The sequence below is a fragment of the Lissotriton helveticus genome, chromosome 2_2 (assembly GCF_964261635.1).
Source record: "Lissotriton helveticus chromosome 2_2, aLisHel1.1, whole genome shotgun sequence".
NCBI classification, from domain to species: Eukaryota; Metazoa; Chordata; class Amphibia; order Caudata; family Salamandridae; genus Lissotriton; species Lissotriton helveticus.
The window spans coordinates 327,856,471-327,880,714 of NC_136060.1; the positions used below are offsets into that span (position 1 = coordinate 327,856,471).

Sequence of the window (24,244 nt, forward strand, 5' to 3'; positions counted from 1 at the left end):
GTGGGTCCTAGAAAAGAAAAGGACTTGCCACCCATGCGTGACAACTTGATCTTTGGGATTTCAAAATTATTTGCCATAGAGGACCGAAGAGATCTAGAAGGACGGTAGGGGCGCATTAGGCTTTGTAGGTATTTTGGGGCGGTGTTGGTGGAAATCCTGTGCATGAAACATAGGGATTTGAATTTGACCCGATTTTCAATTTTTAACCAGTGTAGTTTCCTAATGTATTTGGTAGTTGGAGTAGTGATGGGAATTTTCCAGAGTAGTCTGGCTGCTGCATTCTGTACTGACTGTAACCTGCGGACAGTAGCTTTATTTGCCCCCAGGTACAGAGCATTGCCATAATCTAATCTGGATGTGATCAGGGCGTTGACAACTGTTTTCTTGGTGTTTTCAGGTAGCATCCAGCAGATCTTTTTAAGCCATTTCAATATGGCGAAGCAGGTGGATGAAGTTTTTACTGCTTGCTGGTGTAGACTGAGTGAGTCGTCAATAATGACTCCCAGGTTGCGGGCATGCGCGACAGGGGTAGGGGGGGTACCCATTTCAGATGGCCAGTGTTGGGGTCCCCAAAGATCTTTGTTTTTACCCAACACGATTAACTCGGTTTTCTCGCCGTTAAGTTTTAGAAAGTTTTTCTGCATCCAACCGGCGATTTTACTAAGTCCGAGTTGTAGGGAGGATGAATTGTCAGCGTCTGCTGCTGATAGTGAAAAAAGCAGCTGAGAGTCATCAGCGTAAGAAAACATTAAAAGCCCAGTGTCTTCCACAATCTTGGACAGGGGACTCATATAAACATTAAAAAGCAACGGGCTGAGAATGGAGCCCTGAGGTACTCCGTGTTTAAATGTCCTTGTATCAGAACAGGCAGTTTGCGAAAATACCTGAAACGTTCGATTTTCTAATAGTGATCTGATCCAATTAAGAGCTGCCCCGCGAATACCTAGGGAGTGGAGAGTCTGGGCGAGGACCGCATGCGACACGGTGTCGAATGCCGCGCTGAGGTCGAGTAGCACAAGTGCTACTGTTTCGCCCTTATCTACCATGCGACGGATGTTTTCGGTCACTCCTAGCAATGTAGACTCAGTGGAAAAACCTGCACGAAATCCCGACTGGTGAGATGGTAACAGATCATGAGTGGTGATGAAATCTGTAAGGCAACGATGAACATGCTTCTCTAATAATTTAGCAAAGGTGGGTAGCAATGATATTGGGCGAAAGTTAGCTGGCAGGTTGGGGTCTGCGCCAGCTTTCTTTAAGAGTGGATGAATCATCGCATGCTTCCATTCACTGGGTACAGTTTGTTCAAGTAACGACGTATTAATACCAGGGGCATCACATTTGGGGAGGTAGCGGTGTTGAGTTGCAGTTGTGGCAGCACCTACTGGTGCAGGAGAGCCATTTCAACTTTTTCAGATTCATTCTGGTTCTAGGGAGATTCATGAGTTAAGGAATCTGCAGGTAGAATTATGTGTCAAAACAGTTAGCCTTAAATTGCCATAGAATTGTAGACGTGAGGTCACATTAGTCTATGTTCTCAGATGTTGAAAGGTCCTATTCAACTGTATGTGATGCATATTGCTATTAGTTTAAAGAGTATTATCTCAGTAGTTACTGACTCATTAAAGCTCAACTATCCAATGCACCTGCAGTCTTAGTTGCATCGACAAAAAAAATGTACATTTACAACCTGGGGGAAAGTAAAGGTTTGGTTGCAGATAGTCAGAGAGCTCTATAATGTTCTGTTTCGTATGTGCCAGATCAGAGGTCGTTCTTTGAGGAACTGTGAGTTTAAAACTGAAACCGAACAACTGTTTTCTGGGAGTTCTGCCTGAAGCTAACTGGGTGCGCCAAAATAGGATACATTCAGTTGCAATTAGTAGACCAGGATTTTATCTGTATAGGTGTGGTATATTGCATGCATTTGTTGACCGGTCTTTATCAAGATGATTCGAAATGCTGCATTATGGATGTGGATGCCAGTCTTACAGGTTTGGGTGCAGTTCTTGGTCAGTGGGTTTCTGTAAAGGAACACACCATAGCTTTTACTTCAAGAATGCTTACGTCTTCTGAGACCCATTACAGTACCACTGAACGCAAGGCAAGCGTTTGGTCCATTGAGAAATTTAGAAATTACATTTGAGGGAGTGAATGTGATCTATTAACTGACCACCAACTCCTTACACATTTACTCAATGGTAATGGGCTTGGGAAAACGTCAGTCAGGTTGGTTAGATTACTTTCGAAATTGCAAGAATTTAATTTTTCCATCAAGCATATTTCTGGTGGAAGGAATTTCAGGGCTGACTGCCTGTCACGCACGGCATTTCATGGTGATTCAGATGTTGCGACTTTTGAAGATACAGAATGTGTTGCTGTGGCACTTGATGCGGTCAGAGAATGCCCAAACATTACTGAATAAGTCAGGTTGGAAGCTTATAGCAAAGATGATAACCTTAAACTTGTTATGGAATATATTGTAAAAGGGTGGCCTGAAAGCAGGAATCTTTGTAATACGCTAAACGCGGTTTTACATGGTTGCTTCTGAACTTTTCTTTGTTAATGTCATGGTTATGAGACAAGATTCTAATGTCCCCCCATCCAGTCTAAGGGAAGATATCATTAAATGTGCACATCATGGACACTTAGGTATTTCTAAAACCTCGTAACTCATTAAATGTTATTATTGGTGGCCATCTTTAGAATCCCAGGTCAAGTTTCACATTGATTTATGTTCAGAATGCCTATTATCAGACAAAAAACGGAAACTCATGAACACACCTTTGCATCCTGTTCCATTTCCAAATAAACCTTGGGACAAGGTTGGAGTAGATTTTTCAGGTCCTTATGATCGTAATGGATTTATCATATGTTTTGTGATTCACCCAGCTCTACCAATGCTATAAAAATGTTTAGAAAGGCATTTTCCATTGGGGCTACACCATCCATTATGGATACCGACAATGGTACACATTTCACTTCTCAGAAGTTTTCTGCATTTTTAGCGGAGAAGGATGTTTGTCATTTCAAGGTTGCCTTTCATTTCATGGTTTGGTTGAAAGGGCAAACAGATTAGTCTAGGATGCCATTCAAGCAGCCCTTGCCTCAGGAGGTTCATTATTTCCTTGAGGACAAATGATGGTCCTATAACATTTCGCCACATTGTACCACTGGTCTTCCACCCTTTTCTCTTTTGAGAGGAAGGAATGTTCACACTACTTTGTGTCCCAATTGGTTACAAGATAAACATGTCAAGGGTACACTTGTTGATAAAAATCTTGCATCTCGAGTTTTGGAAAAACAATGTTTTCATGAAACCTGTACATGATCAAGGAAACATTTATAAACAATTCTGATTTGAAACTCAATGATTGGGTTCTCATTAAAAATCCTAAAAGAGTGTCAAAGGGGTTGTCTAAATGTTCCTCTCCAATGCAAGTCACAGACGTGAGCAGAGGTTCAGCACCACTTAGTTCTAGGGGGATGGTGAAACAAGACATCACTTGTGCGGCTTTCTGACTCACAAGTTTCTTCTTTACTTAAATTATCCAAACAACAGGTGGAACAATGCAACTGGACTAACTGGTTACGTGATTCATCATCTGGTATTTCTTTGTTTGTCTCTCAAGAGGATTCTGTAAAGTCTACTGGTGGACAGTGTCTAGATGCACATACGGTTTTGCATAATACTGCTTCTCATGATATGACTAGGCTTGCATCTGCTTCACCTGTTGATTTAGGTACCCGTCAAAGAAGATTGCCTGTCAAATTGAATGAGTATGTTTTGCCTTAAGAAAATGATAATTTTCCTTTTATTGCTTTGTTTCAAAATAGTTCTAAGTCGTAACTTTTTCTAGGGGATTTTCCTCTGTTGCATTTTTGTTACTTCACTTTTGTTTTGTGGAAAGGGAGAAGTTATGGTATTTTGCATGCATTTGTTGACCGCTCTCGTCCTACCTTAAGTTGCAATGGGGTGACCCGGTATCCCTCAGAACCTGGGCAGTAATGAAATAGTACACAATTGGTTCTGTCGGGTGCGTGATATTTCTTCACATCATTAGGGGTATTCAAACATGTATTCAAAAGTAGACAAATTACTCAACAGTAATCCGAAACCAAACCGTCTATGGTATTGCAAAAGTCTTTTTTATATATAAATTACATCATTTATAAATACCATATTTCAATGTTTTTACGGCTGTTAAAGGCGCATAGTGGCATATAATATGTGAAAGAGGTGACTTTTTAGTGCTCAGTGATATTGTGAAGGTGTAATATATACAAAAGTGATTGGGAGGAGAAGAGGGGGAGAATGAGTTGGCCAGAAATGCACAATATATCAAGTAATTCTGTGGACTTAATGAATGAGTCTCTCCACAGAATGCTCCTGCTGGTCCAATTAATGTATTGTCGATGTTTCAACTCTGGATCTGCATAGTTGGTGGATCAATGCGGGTCTTCATCAGGACGAGGGTAGTGGGTTAACAGCCAAAATAGGCCCAATGGGGCTCACCAGAGCCAGCACAAGGCGTGTCACTTGCAAGGCTGCAGTTGGGGGGGGTACCAGTAGTTTCCTTCAAATGGTGGTACTTATTTACCAAAGGGGGTCATTCTGAATTATAAGCCTTTCCAGGTTATTCCCAATGTCCTCAAATGCTGGTGTAAAAACTTCAGAACCAATCTCTGATCTCTTGAAACAAAGTATTCTCTTGGGTCGCAGGGATCATCCGGTTTCTAATCTCTTTTACCGCTGCCTCCGTGCTCAAAATTGTGGATGATTGCTACTGGCACGAGAGCGTGTCTCGCACTATATGTATTTGTTTAAACCTCATTCCACAAGCGGGTGCTGAACGATGCGTGCCAGGATTCTGTCAATGTTAATCAGTTGGTGGAGATCCTGGTAGGCAGCGGGAGTGCCTGGCTGTGGGTGTCTTTATCTTGAATAAAACCTCTTGTACTCATCGTATTGCCTCCTTGAATGACTTCACACTTAAATAGGAGAGACCCCATCCTCAAATGTACTGAATCTAAAGCCTATGATATAGCTAGAATTGGTGACAATAAAGGTCCTTAAATGAATATCTATTCAATAGGTATAAAAATCTGATCATTCTGTTTATCCATACTTAGCCGTTTTAATAAGAACTAAATCTGTACTAGTAGACATTGTAATATACATTTAGTTTTTTATTTTTAAGTAAAGCAATGTTGCGAAAAAAGGAGAACATATCCATCGCCTGCAAACATGGAAGGGGGAGCTCCTAAGAAAAGTGGTATAGAACTTTTGTTTTAGTTTATAAGGTCTCAGGCAGGAATTTCACATGCATGGAACTTGACAGCAAGTTGATTCTGTGATGCCATCTTCACTCGGGTCAATCTAGTAAAACAGAGCTAGCGAATCCTGTTAGAGACAGGCACAGCTCGATGAAGGATGACAAAATGTAGAAGTGTGACATCAAATTAGTCACTGTATATGGTAGACATGTTCACTGGTATGGAGTTCTTCCTTGGTACATAAGAAACTGAAGCAATATGCCTTGAGATGACATATTGAAACCATACATTAAGTCTTCTTGAAAGTCAGTATGGTATTATGTTAATTAAGGAAACTATTATGTACCTAAAAGAGAGAGGAGTTCATTTGCTTCTTTCGAGGTAGTAGAATTATCAACAAATTTCATTTACTTTAAACACATTACTGCTGCATAAAGTTCATTAGGATATTAGGCTATTAAAACTCAGACCAGACACGTGAATTATATATGTTGATGGCACAAACAATTACCCAAACACACCCAGTTCCTGGACCGGAAGGAAATATACCTGTCCAGCCTGTGAGTTTGCTCCTTATATCTTCCACTCATGTTTAGTGCTGTAGCTTGCTATCAATGTACTATATACGTACGTGTCACATCCACTAAAAATATGCTATTAGTTTCGCCAAATGTGGAAATAAACTGTAAAAACAACTACAAATAAAATAAATTGAAATTAACCTTACCTTAAATATCTTATCCGAGTAGTGCTACAAACATCACTAGGCCCATAAATTGTGTGAACAGCAAAAAGGGAGTGAGGTATGACCAGACTGGCCAGAAACCAACATTATAGCTGTAAGAGATTAAAAATTAAGATCACCTGAATATATTATACACGTAGATAATATAAACCAAGATAGTACTACTGAAATATTGCAATATGGTAGCTAACATGTTGCACAACGACAGGTGGGATATCACGTTAATTCATTAAAAATGTCCGAAGAACGGATACCTTTCAATAGCAATGGCTATAAAAATACAGTGTTGGAAGCAGAAATTAACAAACGGGGTGCTGTGGGGCTTCCAGTTCTCATTGTGCAACACACCAGTTAAACTTTTGACTATGTACAATTTCATTTTATTAACTTTTTTTCCATTCTCAAAACTTGCAACCAAGAATGTAGCTGTAAATGTATCCAAAATATGTTATTTGGTCTGGTTGAGCCTCAGAAGAGAGGCAAATAACATAAAAGATTTTGGCAACAAAAGGGGTGTATTTATGTAAATTGATAACCTCCAAGTATTACAAGACAGGCTTCTTCCAGCATCATGTTATTATTTCCAATCATTCTTTAAGTCTTCCTCTGATTCGTCAGTGAAAAGGATAAACAGCAGATGAACCTACGAGAGCATGCAGTGACAAAATTGTGAATTCGGGAAGAAGACATCCATTTGTATTCGGACAAAATGCCACTTTCTCATAAAATCCCCTTGATACAACACCTTAGTTTTTATGTAATTGCTGTAAATAATGGTTGCTCCAACTAATGAATGTAAAGGTACTCCAGCAAGTGGAGCGGTTGAGCTTGCCATGTCTCGGGATGGACACTTGTAAGATCCAGGTTGCACCTTGCTACCAACACTGAATGCTTACCCCTCAATGCTCTCACAGAAAATGTACGAAAAACAGTGATAAATAGGCCGCACCAGTCAATTAATTCCAATCCCATTATTAAATTGATATAATGCTACATTTCTTTGACTCTTGCTCATGAGCATGCACAAGGTTCACAGGTTTGTCTAAATAAATGCAACAACCAGACCCAACATACATTTCATGCCCTCCGTCCATCCATCACTATCTAAAAACACGCACTGCCAAAGCCAACAAGTTTCAGTTTTTCAAACACGCACTGCCAAAGCCAATGTCCGGCATGTAACTTGAAATGCAGCACTTTCCTGATGAAGTCTGCAGCATATGAGGGGTTTAACAGAGGTTTCTCGATAAAGCACAACACTGAATTACAGCAGTCGGCCGTAACTCAGGCAATTACTAGAGGTGCAACAGGCGTCCACCACTGTCTACACAAACTTAACACACCAGAGCATTATGAACAGATGCCCATTCATGTCTCGTTTTGTTGAAAGTGGTAAGAAACAATGGAAAATAATGTACAGTTCTTTTTTATAACCTCGCCAGAACCTGCTACTTCACCCAAATCAGCATATTCACTTTTGCAAGCATTATGATTTTTGCTTGTCTTCCTAAATAAATATGGCAGGGCTGGGTTAAAATGGTGATATTCATTATCAAGGCTCTGAGTGCAAATCCTGTACATGATGGAAAAAGTGGCCTTAATACTGATAAGTGATAATAGTCACTGTATGTAGTAACTACCTCTATTCCATCTCTAGAATATCTGGAACAGTTTCTTAGAGGGGATTTGTGCAAGCCATACATAGGCAAAGCAACCACCAGTCTGTAGGACCAGAAATCAAGTGACAACAGGGAGCTAGCCACTGGGTGTTGTCAGATGATGGAGAACACTTTCCTCTTCAAGGATGCGAGGCTGCTCAATTCAAACTAGCAATTAGTGCTCAGATGACTGACTGGTCTACTGATATATCGTCCCCCTGGGAACTCCAACCTATGGACGACGTCTTTTTCTGAAATTATTGCCCCGCTGACCTTGAAGGCTGCCAATTTCACCATTCTTGGTGACCTGAACTTACATTTGGAAGACCCTCAATGCGCTGTTAGTAAAACCTTCTTAGCTGATTTAGAAGCTCTTAATATTCTGTTGTGCAATTCAGGGCCTACGCATTCTGCAGGGCACCTACTGGATACTGTCCTCTCGAACCTCCCGTATGATTGTGAACCAGCCGCTCGCCCTCTGGAATGGTCTGATCATTTCGCAGTTCAGTTCTCTCTCCCTCGTACTAAGACTATGGTAACTGGTGGTGGTGACACAAGAGAGAGTCTACGTCATTGGGGCAAGCTTAATATCATTGATCTTAATTCGCACTTGTCTCATACCTCACCGGATGTTAACTCGTCTCTGTTGGTGTTGGAGGCTGCAGTTTCCAAATGGTTGAGTGCTGCTGCTGACAAACTTGTTCCATTGGTACCTAGGCATCTTCTGCCCCACCGTCACCCTGCGGTATGGTTTTCAGAAATTTTAAATACCATGAAGTCTCAATGTAAGGCCCTCGAGAGGAAATGGAGACGCTCTTATTCTCCGTCTCATAAGGTGGCCTATAAGGAAGCTCTTAGAGACTATCACAAACAATGTAAAATGGCTAGAGCGGCCTATATTGCCAACACCGTAACACATGCCCAGAATTGTCCTCGTACACTTTTTTCTGTGGTAAAAAAACTGACAGGCGCAGATTGAATTCCTGCCCCTCCTGTTTTGGATGAGGCAAACTGTAATTCCATCGCAGAGTTCTTCATTGCTAAGGTGGAATGCATCTATGATTCTTTGAATTCCTCACCCTCGAATGAGGAATTATTGTCTATGCCAGTACCTGTCCAGAATAGTCTGCCCCCCCCTGGCAGTCAAACTTACTGACTGCCCACTTTTTGACGATGCCTCTTTTGCTCACTACTTGGAGAGCATCAAATCTGGCTCCCCTCGTGATCCTTTACCGGCCAAGATCCTGAAACAACTTGATCTGGACTCTCGTCGTGTTGTGATGAAACTTCTTAACTCCTCCTTGATAGAGTCACATGTTCCACAGGAGTGGAAACATGCAATGATTATTCCTCTGCTTAAAAAGTTTGGAGCTGATGTTTCTAATTTATCCAACTTTAGGCCTATCTCACTGTTGCCCATTTTTTCTAAGATCTTGGAAAGGCATATCAATTCACAGCTGACTCTCCTGGTAGAGAGTTCGGGCTTCCTGCATCCATCTCAATCTGGCTTTAGAGCGCACCATTCCACTGAGACCACACTTTTAGGAGTTACTGAGAGTTTACGGGATGGTATCGATCGCGGGGAAACATCTGCACTCATTCTTTTGGACTTAAGTGCGGCGTTCGATACCGTGTCTCATTCCATCCTTCTCGCAACTCTTCAATCCCTGGGAATTGAGGGCTCTGCTTTGGCTTGGACAGCTTCTTTTTTAAGTGGTCGTACTTTTCAAGTTTTCTCAGCTAAAGCATCCTCTACAATTTGTTCATCGGCGTACAGCATTCACAATGGGTCTATCCTCAGTCCACTATTATTCAACATCTATGTTAGACCCCTGGCCACTATTGTGGAGGAAGCCGGTCTTACTTTATTCTCTTACGCCGACGATACGCAAATCATTTTCTCCCTCTCCAATACGGAAGGTAATAACATCTCGGCCTTGAAGCAGGGTTTGACCCGAGTTTCTGAGTGGATGCAGAGTAATTTCCTCAAGCTAAATGGGGATAAGACGAGGTTGTGATCCTGGGCAAGGGCAAAGATCTATGGGGTCCTCAACATTGGCCCGAGAGTATGGGCCCTACCCCTCAACCCGTTGCTCAGGTTCGCAATCTCGGATTCCTCGTTGATGAAAAGCTTACGAAGCGGCAACAGGCTGTTAGGGTGGCCTCCATCTGTTTTGCCACCTTAAGATGGCTTCAAAAAATCTTGTGGATGCTCCCCACCTCCACACAGAGGACCGTGGTCCAGGCATTGGTACTTTCCCGCCTGGACTACGGTAATGTACTCTACCTTGGCACTGTTTCGACAACAGTGAATAAACTTCAGGTTGTTCAGAATGCGGCCGCACGGCTTCTACGTAATGTTCCTCGGAGAACATCCGCCTTTCAAGCCCTTCATGATCTGCACTGGCTGAGAATAATGAGCAGAATTAAATTCAAGGCCTTATGCCACATTTTTAAGATTAAACAGGGCTCAGCCCCGAAGTACCTACAGGGTCTCATTCAGGCTTATAAGCCTAGCCGCAGTTTGAGATCCTCGGGAAAAGGGGATTTCATTGTTCCTAGATTTAAGTTGGTGAAGATGGGCGGCCGCTCTTTCTCTCATCTAGGAACTAAGTCTTGGAATGCCTTGCCCGCAACCCTGAAGTTAGAGACGGATCTTTTTCGCTTCCGTAGGGGACTAAAAACCTGGCTTTTCCAGCAGTGATCAGAGCAGTCTTTTCTAGTAGTTTGCTTGGCAGTTCTTTCTTTCTTTAGTCTGTCCCTTGGCGCCGGAAAACCCACTGCAGGTAGCTGTGCGCCTTATAAGTTTAAATAAATAAATAAACACTTCAGGAAAAACAATTGAGGACAGGTGGAGCAGAAAGAGTAGGAATGGAAAGTATGCGAGGAGACAGGCAGGAAAAATGACAGGGGAACGAGTATGGGAAGCGATTGAGGCAGGGATGACAGGGAGCCGTGGGATCATGTGAGGACGATGAGCAAGAGGGCAAACGATAATTAGCAGAAGGGATGACTAGGAGGTAATCAAGAGAGAAGGGGATGTAAAGGATCAGTGAGACAGGTGAGCAAAAAAGCAAGGAAGAAATGCAGTGAGGACGGTGATTGGGTGGTGATGAGGAACGAAGACGTGAATGAGGAAGATAATATTTGCGTAACTACTTGAAGCTCATCACCAAAGCCTAATTGGACAATGCAATGGGACAATGTGACCTTCGACTTAATAGTATGAGCTTGATGGACAGTGCATTTAAACAGTAGCAAAGTGTGAAATACCCATGAAAGCCAGTGGCTAAAGCGGATGAGAAAAGCTTAGTCTCTCTCTATATATCTAGTTTCAATTACCTTAAAGTTTTCAGGGCAGGATGCCTCACAGACAATGTTTTCATACTGTATTTTCTTAAAGCATTCTGTATATGATGTCTCCCACACAGAAACCTAACAAACATATGTATTCCAGTAGGAAAGGTTTTCATGATAGTAATAGATGAGATACCAACATGCAAGGATGTCAGGGCAATCTTTAGGGTTCAGGTCCCTCACAAGCCAGGGATCCCACAGAATCCACCACAGTCAGCTCCCAACTGTGAAACTGGTTCATCCACAAAGGGTGCCGCTCTTCTGCCTTTAGAGTCTTTTAGGCAGTGAAAAGAAAGCCAGTAAGTGGATACTTGCACAGCACTCCCAGTCCCTGGGTGCATTGAGAGAACTGCAGCCTTTCAGGCTTCTTTTCCCAGACAGCAAACTCAAGATTCTTCGTTCATGTGTGTTATTCACACTCTAGGAATCTTCCAATGAGTGGGGGGTATGGTGTGAATGTTTATGGAGTGCACCAACTGGAGATTTTCTATACCGCTCTTGGCACAAAACTAACCCTGGGCGTAGTTTGCAAAGTAGCGCTACGCGTAGCTACGCAAAGTGCACTTTGCACTACGCGAGCTACGCAAACTGCGTAGTGCACTGTGCAAAATGCTGTTCACACTGACTGCACAGCGCTGGATGCTTGTCTGCACTCTGCAATCAGTGCAAACTGCATCTTGTACAGTGCAAGCAGTGTTTTCTGCCGCTTGAGTAGATTTCTACTCGAGCGGCAGTTTTCTCAACGCGGACTGGTAGTTTCTCATTGCGAGCGGTTGCGACCATTCGGAATGAGAAACCTGACCTCCCCGCATTGAGAAGCTCGCCGGGCGGTTTATTTTCCACGCTCGCGAACGGCAACTTGATGTTGCTGATCGCGAACGAGGAAAAAGTGTCGCCGGGATGTCATTTTGCTTGCTCGCGGTCGCCAACTTGACGTTGAGGACCGCGGTCAAGCAAAAAATAACCGCTGCCCTACTCTACGTGGGTTTGCACTGTGCTACGTGCAATTTGCGTAGTGCGAAGTAGCGCAAACTACGCAAACTATGCGAGCGTAGCGTAGTGCTTTTCCCAGGCTTAAACAAAACCCACCAAAACACACCCTTTTCATTACCGCCCTTTCAGTTAACTGTACAAGAGGCCTCCATTCAAGGTTGCAGAATCAGTGGCGTAGCTGGGGGGGAGAGGTCCGCCCCAGGCGGCACTAATTTGCGGGTGGCAGCTGCGCAGGATTTTGTTAGGGAGTCAGTCGGGACACTGACAGTTATGTACATGCCGGTCACCTGTCACCCCCCACGTGCGGCTATATCTGAGCAGCAGGCACTGCACACGTGCAGGTAAGTGGAAGCGCACATGCTTGCAAATACTGCACCACCTAGCTTAGTGGTGGTGCAGCGCTCGGCCTACAGCGTATGTGGATCACAGGGCCGTCAATCTTGTAGCACGCGAAAGCGCTACCAATGACGGCCCTGGACATCTTTCTTGGCCAGCCCCCCACGCTGTACAGTAAAATATACCAGTTACGAGCACCACCACCACGCCTCTCATTAGAGGATTCTCTGTAGTGAAATATAAACAACAGCAATGGCCTGCTGAAAACAGCACATGGATCCATTCCAGGCAGCGCCGACCTTGCTTTGTTGTTTTCCGGCAGCGCAGGTCACGAGGAGGTCAATTAACATTCAGGTGGGGGGTCTGTAGCTTTCCTTTCTCCTCGAGAACGCCCACCATCATAAAAGAACTGAAGCCTGGCGCCTTTCCATTCTGCTCAGACCCCTCCTCCTCCCTCACAAGCCATACTCGCAGTGAGGAGGCCCGCTGATTCGTAGGCTGCAGTGTCACGACTCATGCAGGCCGCCCCAACACCCTCAGCCCAGGTACTTGTGCCCACCAGACATCGGTACTACCGGCCCGGGCCGGCCACCTGCAGGCCCTGCTATTAATATAATAGCTTGTGAATTACACCGAAGTGTATCTCGTCGGTGCAAGTAGTAAACAATCCCAGCCCAGGGACCCCAGTCCACCTGAGCCACGCCCGGTGAAAGCAGTCCTCTTCCAATGTGGCCCAAGAGATCGGCAGATGTCCTCTCCGGCCTCCTGCCCACAGCAGTACACCATAGGTCCTGAAAGAGGGCCCGACCACATCAAGCCAATCAAAGTATCATAACCAGAGAGAGCAGCATAGCGCCGTGGCAGTGAGTGTCACTGCACCAACCAGACACGCCAACTCACTCAACAGTACAGACAGCCACCTTCAGCCAGTATACAGCACTACTGCTTGCAGCCCCAGTTACCCTCTTCCCAACAACCTGGTGAAAGACGCTCTCTGGCTCACCCTGGCACTGCAGGAGAACACGTCATGGTGGCACAGGTGAGAGGGCACTGAAGTAATGCAATGGGAATTATGGGATGGATGTCTGTGAGAGTGTCAGATTGGAGTGAATCATGGTTTACTGGGCAAAATATTCTGTATTGTTCAGGTGCACATATCGGGGATTTATGTGTCTTGGAAGCACGCTGGAAACCGGGTCCAAGGGAGTGGGTGGGGCCGGCGGAAGGTCTGTCACTACAGGAGGCACTTGCTCAGGAATGGAATGCAATGCAATGAGTTGAACTGGCATATCAAATAAAGATTTATTTGTGACACGAGATCGGGAAAACACACAGGAAGGCGATTTCGGGAACACTGGTAAACTTATTGTTTCAAACCACGTAGTTTGGATGTTTATGGATTAAACCAAACCTCATAGTTTTATGCCTCGTTTAGTCTCATGTTCTTCTGATTCTGTGCCTCTGCTTGTTTAAAGGGCGCTTGCTTGAAATCCTCATTTTCTTCACCATTACTCAGATCTCTGCATTATGTGCTCTGACTGAAGCATTCAGCTTTCTTCTCAGCCCCAAACCCATGTCTTTCACGTTGATGGGAACATCAAGATTTTGGGGACCTTTCTATCGTCCTGTTCTCAAGATGGCAAAGCTTCATTTGGTGATCTGGGGTGCACTCACTTGCTCTGCCATTGTTGTCAGGCCGGTGTTAAACCAGTTTTGGACTAATTCCAAGATTAGGACAAGTGTACCTGATCTTCCAGCCCCCTGCAGTGGCAGTGTGGGAGGTTTTATAGAGGTCTCTCTGGCACACATCTCTTCCAACATGAACCAGACATATCCGCAAAATGTATTTTATGAGGATTGTCTGTGAGTTGCAGCTTTTTACTAGGTTAGTGCCCTTCCATTTCTGGTGCTTTACAGCAGTTTTAAAATCTACTTAGAGTTTCTCGTTGCTCAAATGGTTGTAATTTCTGATATTTATATGTTTCCCACACCTTCATTGTTAGATTTTGCTTGTGAGAAAGTGTCACTCATAGTCGTTGAATGTCACTCATAATTACACTGAAATTGTGAAAATGTCACACATAACCAATCTGAAACCTTGGCAGCTATGAAAATCCTGCATACTTATTTATCACAGGCAGTGTTTCACTCCTAGTCGTTTAACGACCAGCACTTTTCAGGAGTTTTTCAAACGTCCAAAGTTAGGACAAATCCCAGAATGCTACTTATTATTGACTTAACAACCGCCTGTACTTGCTTAAGGCGTCATACTTGAAATGGGGCCACTTAGCTGCTGTTAAGTGTTGGAGTCGGACACAACATACGTTACTTTTTCTTTGCACGTAGTTGATGTGGGATAAATGTGTTTTAACCTTTTCGAGGCATGGTATTTTGTTGAAAAAAGGTCACATACAGTGACAACCTTGATGTTGATGAGCGTTTGAAAGCATACTGGGTGAGTGCACAGTTAAGCTTTCTTGCACAAGGCACACAACTAACTAAATTTACTTTTAATGCTTTTGTAAATATTACTTGTGATTTCAGTTATGGTAGAAGTTGAAAGTTTTGAAGCATTCTTCCACAGGAGTGTATATGCTTACTCTACTCAAAGGTGTGCATAAGTCAGGAGAGGAGTTGGCTTAACGCTAGGGCGGTCGACCTCGAATCTGGGGAACTGGGTTCGAGTCTCGGTAATGACGCTGAACATCCTGTGATTCTGGGCAAATCACTTAATCTCCCCGTGCCCAACAAAAATAAATGTGTCCTTATGTAATGCAACTGGTGCTATGTAAAGCGCTCTGATACCCGATTCGGTTCAGGTTTACGATATATAAAACTATAACATAAATAAAACATGACCTCATTATAATATTTACATCCACGGGTCATTAACCTTCACTCTAACCCTGATCAATATTAAGCATTCTATCATATTCATATTAAACACTTTGAAAACCTACCTCTTTAAAAGGGCCTGTGGCACTTTCTTGTCTGAACCGGACACCACCCTCGATCCCATGGATTGGGCAAATCCATCAAATAGGAGGACCCTTCCAAGATCAGATTGTTCGCAGGAAAACTGTAAGGAATCTCCCAGTTAGCTGGAATTCCTGGACTGAACAGAAAGAAAAGCCTAGATAGTAGCCTGGAGTGTCTGAAATCCTGCCAATCCACCTCCGCTACTTGTCGTCCTTTTTCCTCTGCATCTCCCCCCCCCCCCCAAGTACCTATCAGGGGCACCAATCTGAGGGATAGCCCCGGGCGCCAGAAGCTCTAGCTACGCCCCTGTGCAGAATTCAGGCTCCCTTTCAAGTGTGCAAATCCCGGAAGTTGTGGGTCCACCCGTTACCCTTCAATTCACAATACACTTTAGAGACTGGATAAATCAACTACTACTTGGAGGGTAACCTTCAAGCGAGAGCAGAAAATGAAATGAATTTTTAGGTAATAGCTTCACTAAATTTAACTCGAGTAGCTCCCAAACTCACACATAAAAGGACATGCCTTAGATCAATTATGGGCTTATAGTTTGCCCTTGAGAATTACTACTGTTCTTTCCTGTCACTGGTCTGAACCCCATACTATTAAGTTTTTCTCTATCAGAGGAAAATACATAATGTAATAGAATTTGAGTCTTCTTCAGGGAATGGGGCAAAGTCAATGTGTCGGTTATGGTTACCTTTGTCAAAGAGACTAGCTATCCAGATGTTTGCACTTTCCTAGTGGGTAATAAAGATAGTCATAAATCACACCCCAGTTATTTTCAAATGGGTGCCTAAACACTTTGCACCTGCTCAATTGGTCTCTCATGACTCGCTCTGGCAAAAACCACCACCTAGAAGGAATGTGGCGGAGATCCTTTAATCAATCTGCTAAAGCAGAGTTTAGGAAAGAACTTTCTGTCTATTAAAAAAACTGTTATTTTTACTAGATAAGCTCGTTATTCCAACAGACTCAATGCACTGTCCAACACTCGGAAGTGTTTTTTCTAATTATTAAAGAGATGTCGGGTATGTCTAAATTCACTCCTGGTATAATTCCTTCTCAATCTGCCACAAATTAAACATACATGTTGTAGACAATATTTCCAACATAAGACTGGATATTGTCAAGTGATTGTTCCTACTGCTTACTTGGCTGTAAAACGCGTTCCAATAAACTGCCGCCTTTGGCTCAGATATCTAGAGCTGATGTATTGTCACCTGTTGCTATGATTAAATTAGCCTCACTCTTGAACCCTTGTCCGCCAAACATTTTTATACTGGTTCTCTTACTGATCTTAAAATTTCTTCTTTAGAGCATGATATCGTTCATAGCCTCTTTGAAGAATCAAATGTGTTACCATTGCTAAAGTGGGCGCACAGAGCCCCGAGACTATAAATTATTACCCAATGTCTTTACTTCCCATCTGTGCAAAAATCTACGAAAAACACGAGGTCGGATTCCTTCGTAATCACCAACAAAATACTTTTTTTGCATTTATTTTCAAGCTGGCTTTCGGGAATGTGCAGAGTACTGAATTTGTGTTATCAATCATTGATTAGAACATGGCAAGGGGCAAATCAACATACTGTCATAGATTCCTGAGGAAACATTTTTCCTAAAGAGGATGGTAAAAAATTGTTCAGACTAGACTATTCAAATTCGCTCTATTTTGATATATCTACCGCTCTCTTAAAGTAATTTAAAATGGATCTGCAAGGCTGACATTGAAAAACTCTTGATTTGAAACATCACACTCTTTTCTCAATAATTTGCAACTGCTTCCTATTAAACAGGGGATTCAGTTCAACTCAATTTGTATAATCTTTATAACTATTCATGGAACTGGCCCTAACTTCATCTCTAGCAAACAAAATATATATATATATATATATATATATATATATATATATATATATATATATATAAAAATATATATATATATATATATATATATATATATATATATAGTTGTGGTCATACTCTGCATTCCTCTTCGGACAACTTTGGTGGTCCCTAAAGTCCACAACAAAGGAAGATGAGGTAACTGCTTTTCTTTCTGTGCTAGCATGACTATGGAGTCTTTCCCCATTTAGGGTTCAAGCTGAACCAAATGCAGCTTATTTTTAAGCCGAACCCTTTAAAAATGGCTTTTCTAAGAAGCTTTTTACCCGTAGCTCATGCAGTCTTGTGAATTCTCTACGTGCCAGTTCAGTATCGAGAAACCATTCAGTCTTCGCACACTCTATAACTCGGTTAGCATAACATAATCCCTATAGAAATGAGGAACCACCTTCTCTTCCTGATCTGGGACCAGATTCTTACTCTGCTGATTGGGCAGAGATGATGGCCCTCTTTGGATTAAAGGTTACTGCCACTTGGGTCCCCTCTTGAGGAAGGTTGTTGCTTCAATTCTTTGTGATGTCAGCTGTGCTGCCCCTTCCAAATGGGGCAACTCCACTGAGTAGTCAGTGTTTACACTACAACAATTTTCCTGTCCTTAGAAAATATTAAATTGAATTCTGAAAGCCCAAAAAATACACACCTAGTTGGAAAGCAATAACAGCCACTGGTGGAAGGTCAGGTGAGCAGAACTGATTTAGTTCTGCTTGGGTTCCAGGCTGCATAAAGTGTACTTTGTACATATCTACTACAGATTTCAAAAATGAACTAGATTCTCCCAGGAGATATAAAAAATGACTTACATTCACAATTAATCATCCTCATGGGAAAATACAACTTCACGTACACAAACAACATTTAGCACTTTAATACATTAAACACTCAGCATGTTGGTGCTAAGGGGAACATTTAACAGTGGCTTAGTCAATATATAAAAATAGGTGTTCCACTTTACAGAGGACGTATTCTATATGTTGTAGCACTGAATTAAAATAGGAGCTAGCCAAAATAGCAGTTAGCCAGGACTCAGAAGTGTTCCCTGGAGTCACACACCGCTGTCATACATGTGTGTGATTCATGTCTAAACGTACCATGGCCTTAATAAAAAGTTTTTTTTAAAACAGTTGGTTGCAATCAAGTTTTCCTTATGGCAAAAGCATGTGTGCTGTCAAACTGAACTGAAGTGCCTTGGAGCACAGATTCCTGATGCCGGACAATGTCATGCCCACAGCTATTAAGAACAGGCCTGGTAAAGGGACAGGCTAGTTTCTTTGCAAACTGTACCTTATATTCTTGATGAAAAGGCTTAGTGTCCTTGGAGTTACTCAGGTTAGCTTGGGATGAAGGGAGCAGCTTCCGGCTTCCTTCTCAAAGAGCAAGGCAGTCCTCAAGCAGCAGGGCAGTCTTCTGGTAGCAGCAGAGCAGTCCTCTGGTAGCAACAGGACAGTATTCTGGTATCAGGGCAGCCCTTCTTCTGTAATGTCCACAGGCCAGGAGAGTACTGAAGAGTTGTTCTCAGGGTCCAATATGTATACCTGGTGCCAGCCTTTGTGTGTGGTGGAATACCCTGTCCTACCAACACCACATAGATTTCTGGAAAGTTCTTCCTTTCCCCGTCAAGGCTCCAAGAAGTCTGAGGTGACACAAGGCTAGTGTCTGGTTCCTCTGTGCGTGCTGGTGGCAAGCCCATTGAAGTGTAAGTGGATAGGGAACAGTTCCATTCACAGCCATCCTGTCTACACCTAATCCCCTTTGCGCCACTGTGTGGGAGGAATATACAAACCCCAAAAACAGAGCCATTCACAGTCATGTGACCCAGGATGCTAGCAGAAGGTAAAAATGGCTGGAAGAAGAAAATGACAACTATCTAAAAGTGGTGTTTTCAGAATTGTGACTTAAAACCCAACTTCACCATTAAAGAGGATTTTAAATTACAATGTATTTGAGTGTAAACAGCATACCTCCATGTGCTCCCAATCCACAGCTTTCCCTTATTAAATGTAATACAGTAACCAAACGTTAGTCAATGGGAAAGTTAGGACTTAAAACAGTGATAAAACGACTTTAGGTGTTTTTTACTGCCTGGAAATGTAAACATATACCACATGTCTTACTTTTTAATTACAATGCACCCTGCCCTTTAAGCCTTAAGGGCCAATCTTGATGGCTTACATGCGCTACAAAGGAAGGTTTAGGCTTGGCAAAAGATTTATTTTTCGAAGTTGAATTGGCAATTTAAAACTGTATTGCGGGCTGCAGTGTCAGGCCCGAGACATGTTTTACAGTGCTACTTTGCTGTGCAGCACAATGAGTGCTGCAGGCCCACTAGTAGCAGTTAATGTACATAAAGTACTATATACTAAGGATCTACAAGTAAATTACATGTGCCAGTTCAGCGTAGGCCAATTCCACCATGTTTTGAAGAGCACTAACACTTTAGCATTGGTTAGCAATGGCAAAGTGCACAGAGTCCTAAAGCCAACAAAAACAAATTCAGAAAAGCAGGAGTGGTGAAGGAAATACGTTTGGCTGGAACCCTGCAGAGATGGGCAGGTCCAACATGTGTACAGAGCTTGAAGCTCACTTCCGCGACAAGTGGGAATTATCGCTATGAGAAGGACTGTTTTAAAAAACTATTTTAGGGTCAATAGGTGCAAAGGACAGCTGTACATCGGCTAAAATGGAGTACTCATAAGGAAAGTGAGCACCAAATTAAGGTCTCACTAGTCATCACAAAATGCTTGGGTAGAAACATATGAATCACACCTTTATGAAATTGCACCGGAAAAACTTTATTTAAATAAGGACTGTTAACTAAGGTTGGTCTGGTAACCTCAAAAAGCCGCAATGGCCAACAAATAACCTTTAATGGTGCCCACGCAGGTCTTTTGTGGACTACAGACAGCACAAAAAGCAAAACATCTGCCAACATTCCTTGTTTTTGGGCGTTTACACCAGGTCACAAACTTACTGCAAAGTCGAAATAAACAGTTTTCACAAATGGATGCCTGGCTTCTAGAATGGCATCACTACTTCAGGAGAGAGATCGAAAGCAGTCAATTGTTAGAGCACAATCTCCATGCATGGAGGTGTAGGTCGGAAATGCCTGGGCGCAGGACCCTGTCCTGCTGCTGCGACAGAAAGTCTTCCCGAAGCGGCAGGCTAATTAAAGTACAGATCCTCATGCCCAGAAGTGCTTAAGCACCAGTCTGGTGTCCACTGCCCTGCCCATGCAGTATGTAGTGTACAGCTCAGAGTGGATACCTCACTGCATCTTAACAATTCTGTATGATTTCCGCAAGAATGGCATGATATTCATCAGGAACTGTCATCAAAATCTTGCTAACCATATCCCACAACTCATCGGAGTATTGCCATAGGAGGCAGCTGGCATTCACAGAAAGAAGGATGAGACTGGTGCAGGAAAACATCTTCTTCCCAAATGCCTCCATATGCTTTGTTTCCCTATTGAGGGCAATGTAGGGAAAAGTTAGGGTTCAGTATACTTGTGGAAGCCAGGACCATCAGACATTCAGAAGTAGGGTATTGCATGAGGAAAGCTGGGTATCCTAGGGCAAGTCTGTGTCTTTTAACCACTTGCCCATCTGATGGCAGGCAAGTATAAGGTTTTGCCCAAGTGCCCATTAGATTGAAGGACTTCCAAGAGAACATTGGTCTTAACCACATGGATGGCAGTTGCGGTCCAACACTTTGCCAACACACCGTATAACCACTGTAAAAATGGCTGTTTCTTCTGGGGAAGGATTGGTGGGGAAGGTGCTCAACCCATTGTCAAGGGAGGAGGCCAGCTCACTAGCCTCCTGTAGGTCCATATGAGGATTGTTATCAGCATAGTAAAGCAATGCATCATCCCCGCCATTGTTGTCACCCTGACTATGTTCAGAGTATGACGAAATGTGGTTCTGAAGGACTTCGGGCCAATGGCGTCCTTCTACCAGAATCAGAATGAATGAGTTTGACACCTAGGCGTATTCAAAGGTGAAGAGTCTGCCATTAGAATATCCATCAGAAATTAATGATTTTTTAGAATGAACATCAGATCATAAAGAAAAGTGATACTATTTTATTGCAGTGAAAACACTGCTTCCAATTTGTCATTTAGGAGCCAGCAGTCAAAGTCTGGAGTTGCATTCCTGTCTATCTATTGCCTCAGATGAGCTGCAACCATTGGTGTATCTTTTGGAAGCAAAATGACTACGTAAGCTGCAAAGAAGGATCTTGGACTGACAGATGCTCCCCTACCACAACAGGGAAAGTTGAGAATGGGATTATGAGTTATGTACATTAAACATGTACATTGAACATAACAAGCAATCCGGTTGTTAAATCTGTATTCAGAACTTGGGGCACAATGTAAAAATGAAAGGCACTGCTTTGTAACAGAGGGTCCGTGACTGGTCATTTTTTTTTGGTATAAGAAAATATCTTGGGCAGAACCCCCATATGGCATGCTTGTATACTTGTGAAATAATGAGAATTTTAACCTCACTGTAGCTTTGAGTCCAATTTGACAGCAGAAACGTGAGAGTCAAAATACAGTTAACACATTAGAAATCAAAGAAGTTAGTACAGCCATCACCTCAAGCCAGCTGAAAGTCGGATTCTGAAAATAAAAATCAACAGAAACCATGAGCTCAAGAACTAGCAGACGTGACATCAATGGGAACCCAAGAACCAACATGAAGAAGCCAGCTGACAGGAAATAGTGGCTGAACTCAAAAGGCAGTTAAATATGGAAATTGTACCACTGTGCAAATATGTGCATTACATCTCTGTGCGCACAGACAAAGAACAGAGTTACAAAAAAAAACAGGAATCTCTGGATCACTAATGCAGCTAGACGATGCCCCTTTAGTTTGTATAAAGGGACTGGAAATAAAGCGTATTTATAACACATTAAAAATGTTTTACTGCTACCAGTAAACATTTAGTAATTGAGCTGTAAAAGTCAGAGATGTTTCAGTGGGGTAATAAAAATACTTTGAAATCAAATAAGCTCCATAGAGATAACCAGTTGTATGTATGACTTATACAGACACATATAGCTATATTTGAAGTATACAGAAATTTGATAATGCTTTAAGAGTATGCTATTAATAGATTAACTTAATACTTTTTACATTGTATTTTCATCCCTAATATGCAGAGGGGCTTGTGAGGAAGTGGATAAAAAGCAAGAGCTGTACCCACAGCCCAAGAAAGGTATCCTTAAACTAATCTCATGATCCACAGTTCCTCCAGAGATAGGGAGAGTAACAGGAAGACAGTAAAGAAGGAGAACGACAGATAAGGGGCGTGGCAAGTTCTAAGAGGAAAGGGACCTGATGGTAGTGGAGGTAAATAGTATTAAAATGTATTGGGGAAAAAACAACGAGAGAGACTACCAAATGAAAAACGATTGGAAATTAGAAAATGTGGAGTGGTGTGAGTGTTAACAATGTTTAAATGAACACCACAAGACAGGCAAGAGTAAAACACATATAGGCAGATAAAAAAATGTCAACAACCATCAAAGTAAACAAAAAGCCACTTAATTTGATACTCTCCTGACAAATTCACAAAGGGAACCACTGGCAGAAACAATAGCGTGGACGATGAATACTAGATGTATTTACTCGGATTAGGAGAGAATCCTGCATAAGTCATGGGCAGTCGAGTGCATTATTCAACGTAATGCAGTTATTATAATGAACGCTGCTGAAACCACATGACGTCACCACAGACGTGAGTCACATATAATTTGCACTGTGACAAGCTTTCACATAAATCCACAGATTTTCTTCCATCAATCCCCCAGGAAGACTTGCTGTACAAGTACAAAATAAGGATTCATATGTGAAAGCCTAGCTCCAAATAACAATCAAGAGTGACGTGGCTGTTTCAAGTTTGCATTCTCTAAATAAAAGACTACACATTCCTTTTACTACATGCAGTAGTTTACATTTTGGCTGAGAAAACTATGAGAGCACTATTCTATCACAGCCTACAATTAAACCGTGAAATATATTCTGTGTAACCACAATATGTTCTACAAACATAAATGCAAGAAATATGAGATCCCTGTTGACAGTGGCAAAGATATAGGTTTTAAAATCTCTGATATCTTGTGCTATGCAAACCCCCTGCATGCCATTCTAACGCATTTACATCAACAGACTTGGTTCATCATCAGCTGAACATCTACTCCAGCGAAAGACGGTCCGGTGCTGTAGAACCTCAATGACAAACAACAACTTCACTTGACAAACTGGGTATGGGTTTATACGGTAGAAAGTAAAGTTCTAGGGAAAAAGGCTGCGCTGTCTTCATAAACTGGCTTAAGCATGCATTTCAGAAGTGCAGGTATAATGGAGGGCGAAACGTTTAGTTTTGATGTCAGGCTTAATGTTTTTGACTCTCCAACTTCAAAGGCGCTAAAAAGAGACTAATAAGAAAGAAATGTGTATACAACCCGGATCCCACCGTTTGTCACATTTACCCCTGCTGCCTTTCTCTCGTTTTCTTAATCTTTAGGGTCATTGTATGACTTACAGGTAAGGAGGTTTTACTCTCGCAGTGTGAGCCTCTTTGGAGACTGGGAGTCTCTTTGAAGACTGGGAGTTTGTTAGTCAGTCAAGTCGGGTATCCTGATCCATGGCCCTTGAGATTGCACTTGCGTTTTGCAAACTATCCTGCACTAGGCTTTAAAAGTCCCTCATGTAGTGGTCACGTGGCATCCTGCTTCTTATTTTCATACTTTGACTGACACAATGGTGGTAACCACTTTTCCACTGTTCCTGCCTGTTTCCTCTCGCTGGGAGCACCGCGAATTGGGAGGGACTCGGAGTCCCAGCAGCCCCAGCACTGCCAACATCATCAACGGCTTAAACGCGTGCCTGGAGGCCTGTGGCGCCTGTTTCCTCCCGCTGGGAGCACCGCGAATTGGGAGGGACTCTGAGTCCCAGCAGCCAACACCATCAACGGCTTAAAAACGTGC

At 42.6% G+C, this 24,244-nt stretch overlaps 1 protein-coding gene across 1 annotated transcript in view; it reads right to left on the bottom strand.

Moving 5' to 3' along the window:
* Nucleotides 1-24,244, bottom strand: part of TMEM128 (transmembrane protein 128) — a 200,766-nt gene that overhangs the window by 40,445 nt on the left and 136,077 nt on the right. Inside the window, exon 4 of the mRNA XM_078678478.1 lies at nucleotides 6,002-6,111. Coding sequence (XP_078534604.1) covers nucleotides 6,012-6,111 — 100 coding nt within the window. The 3' untranslated portion in view covers nucleotides 6,002-6,011. The remainder of the gene's footprint in view (nucleotides 1-6,001; nucleotides 6,112-24,244) is intronic.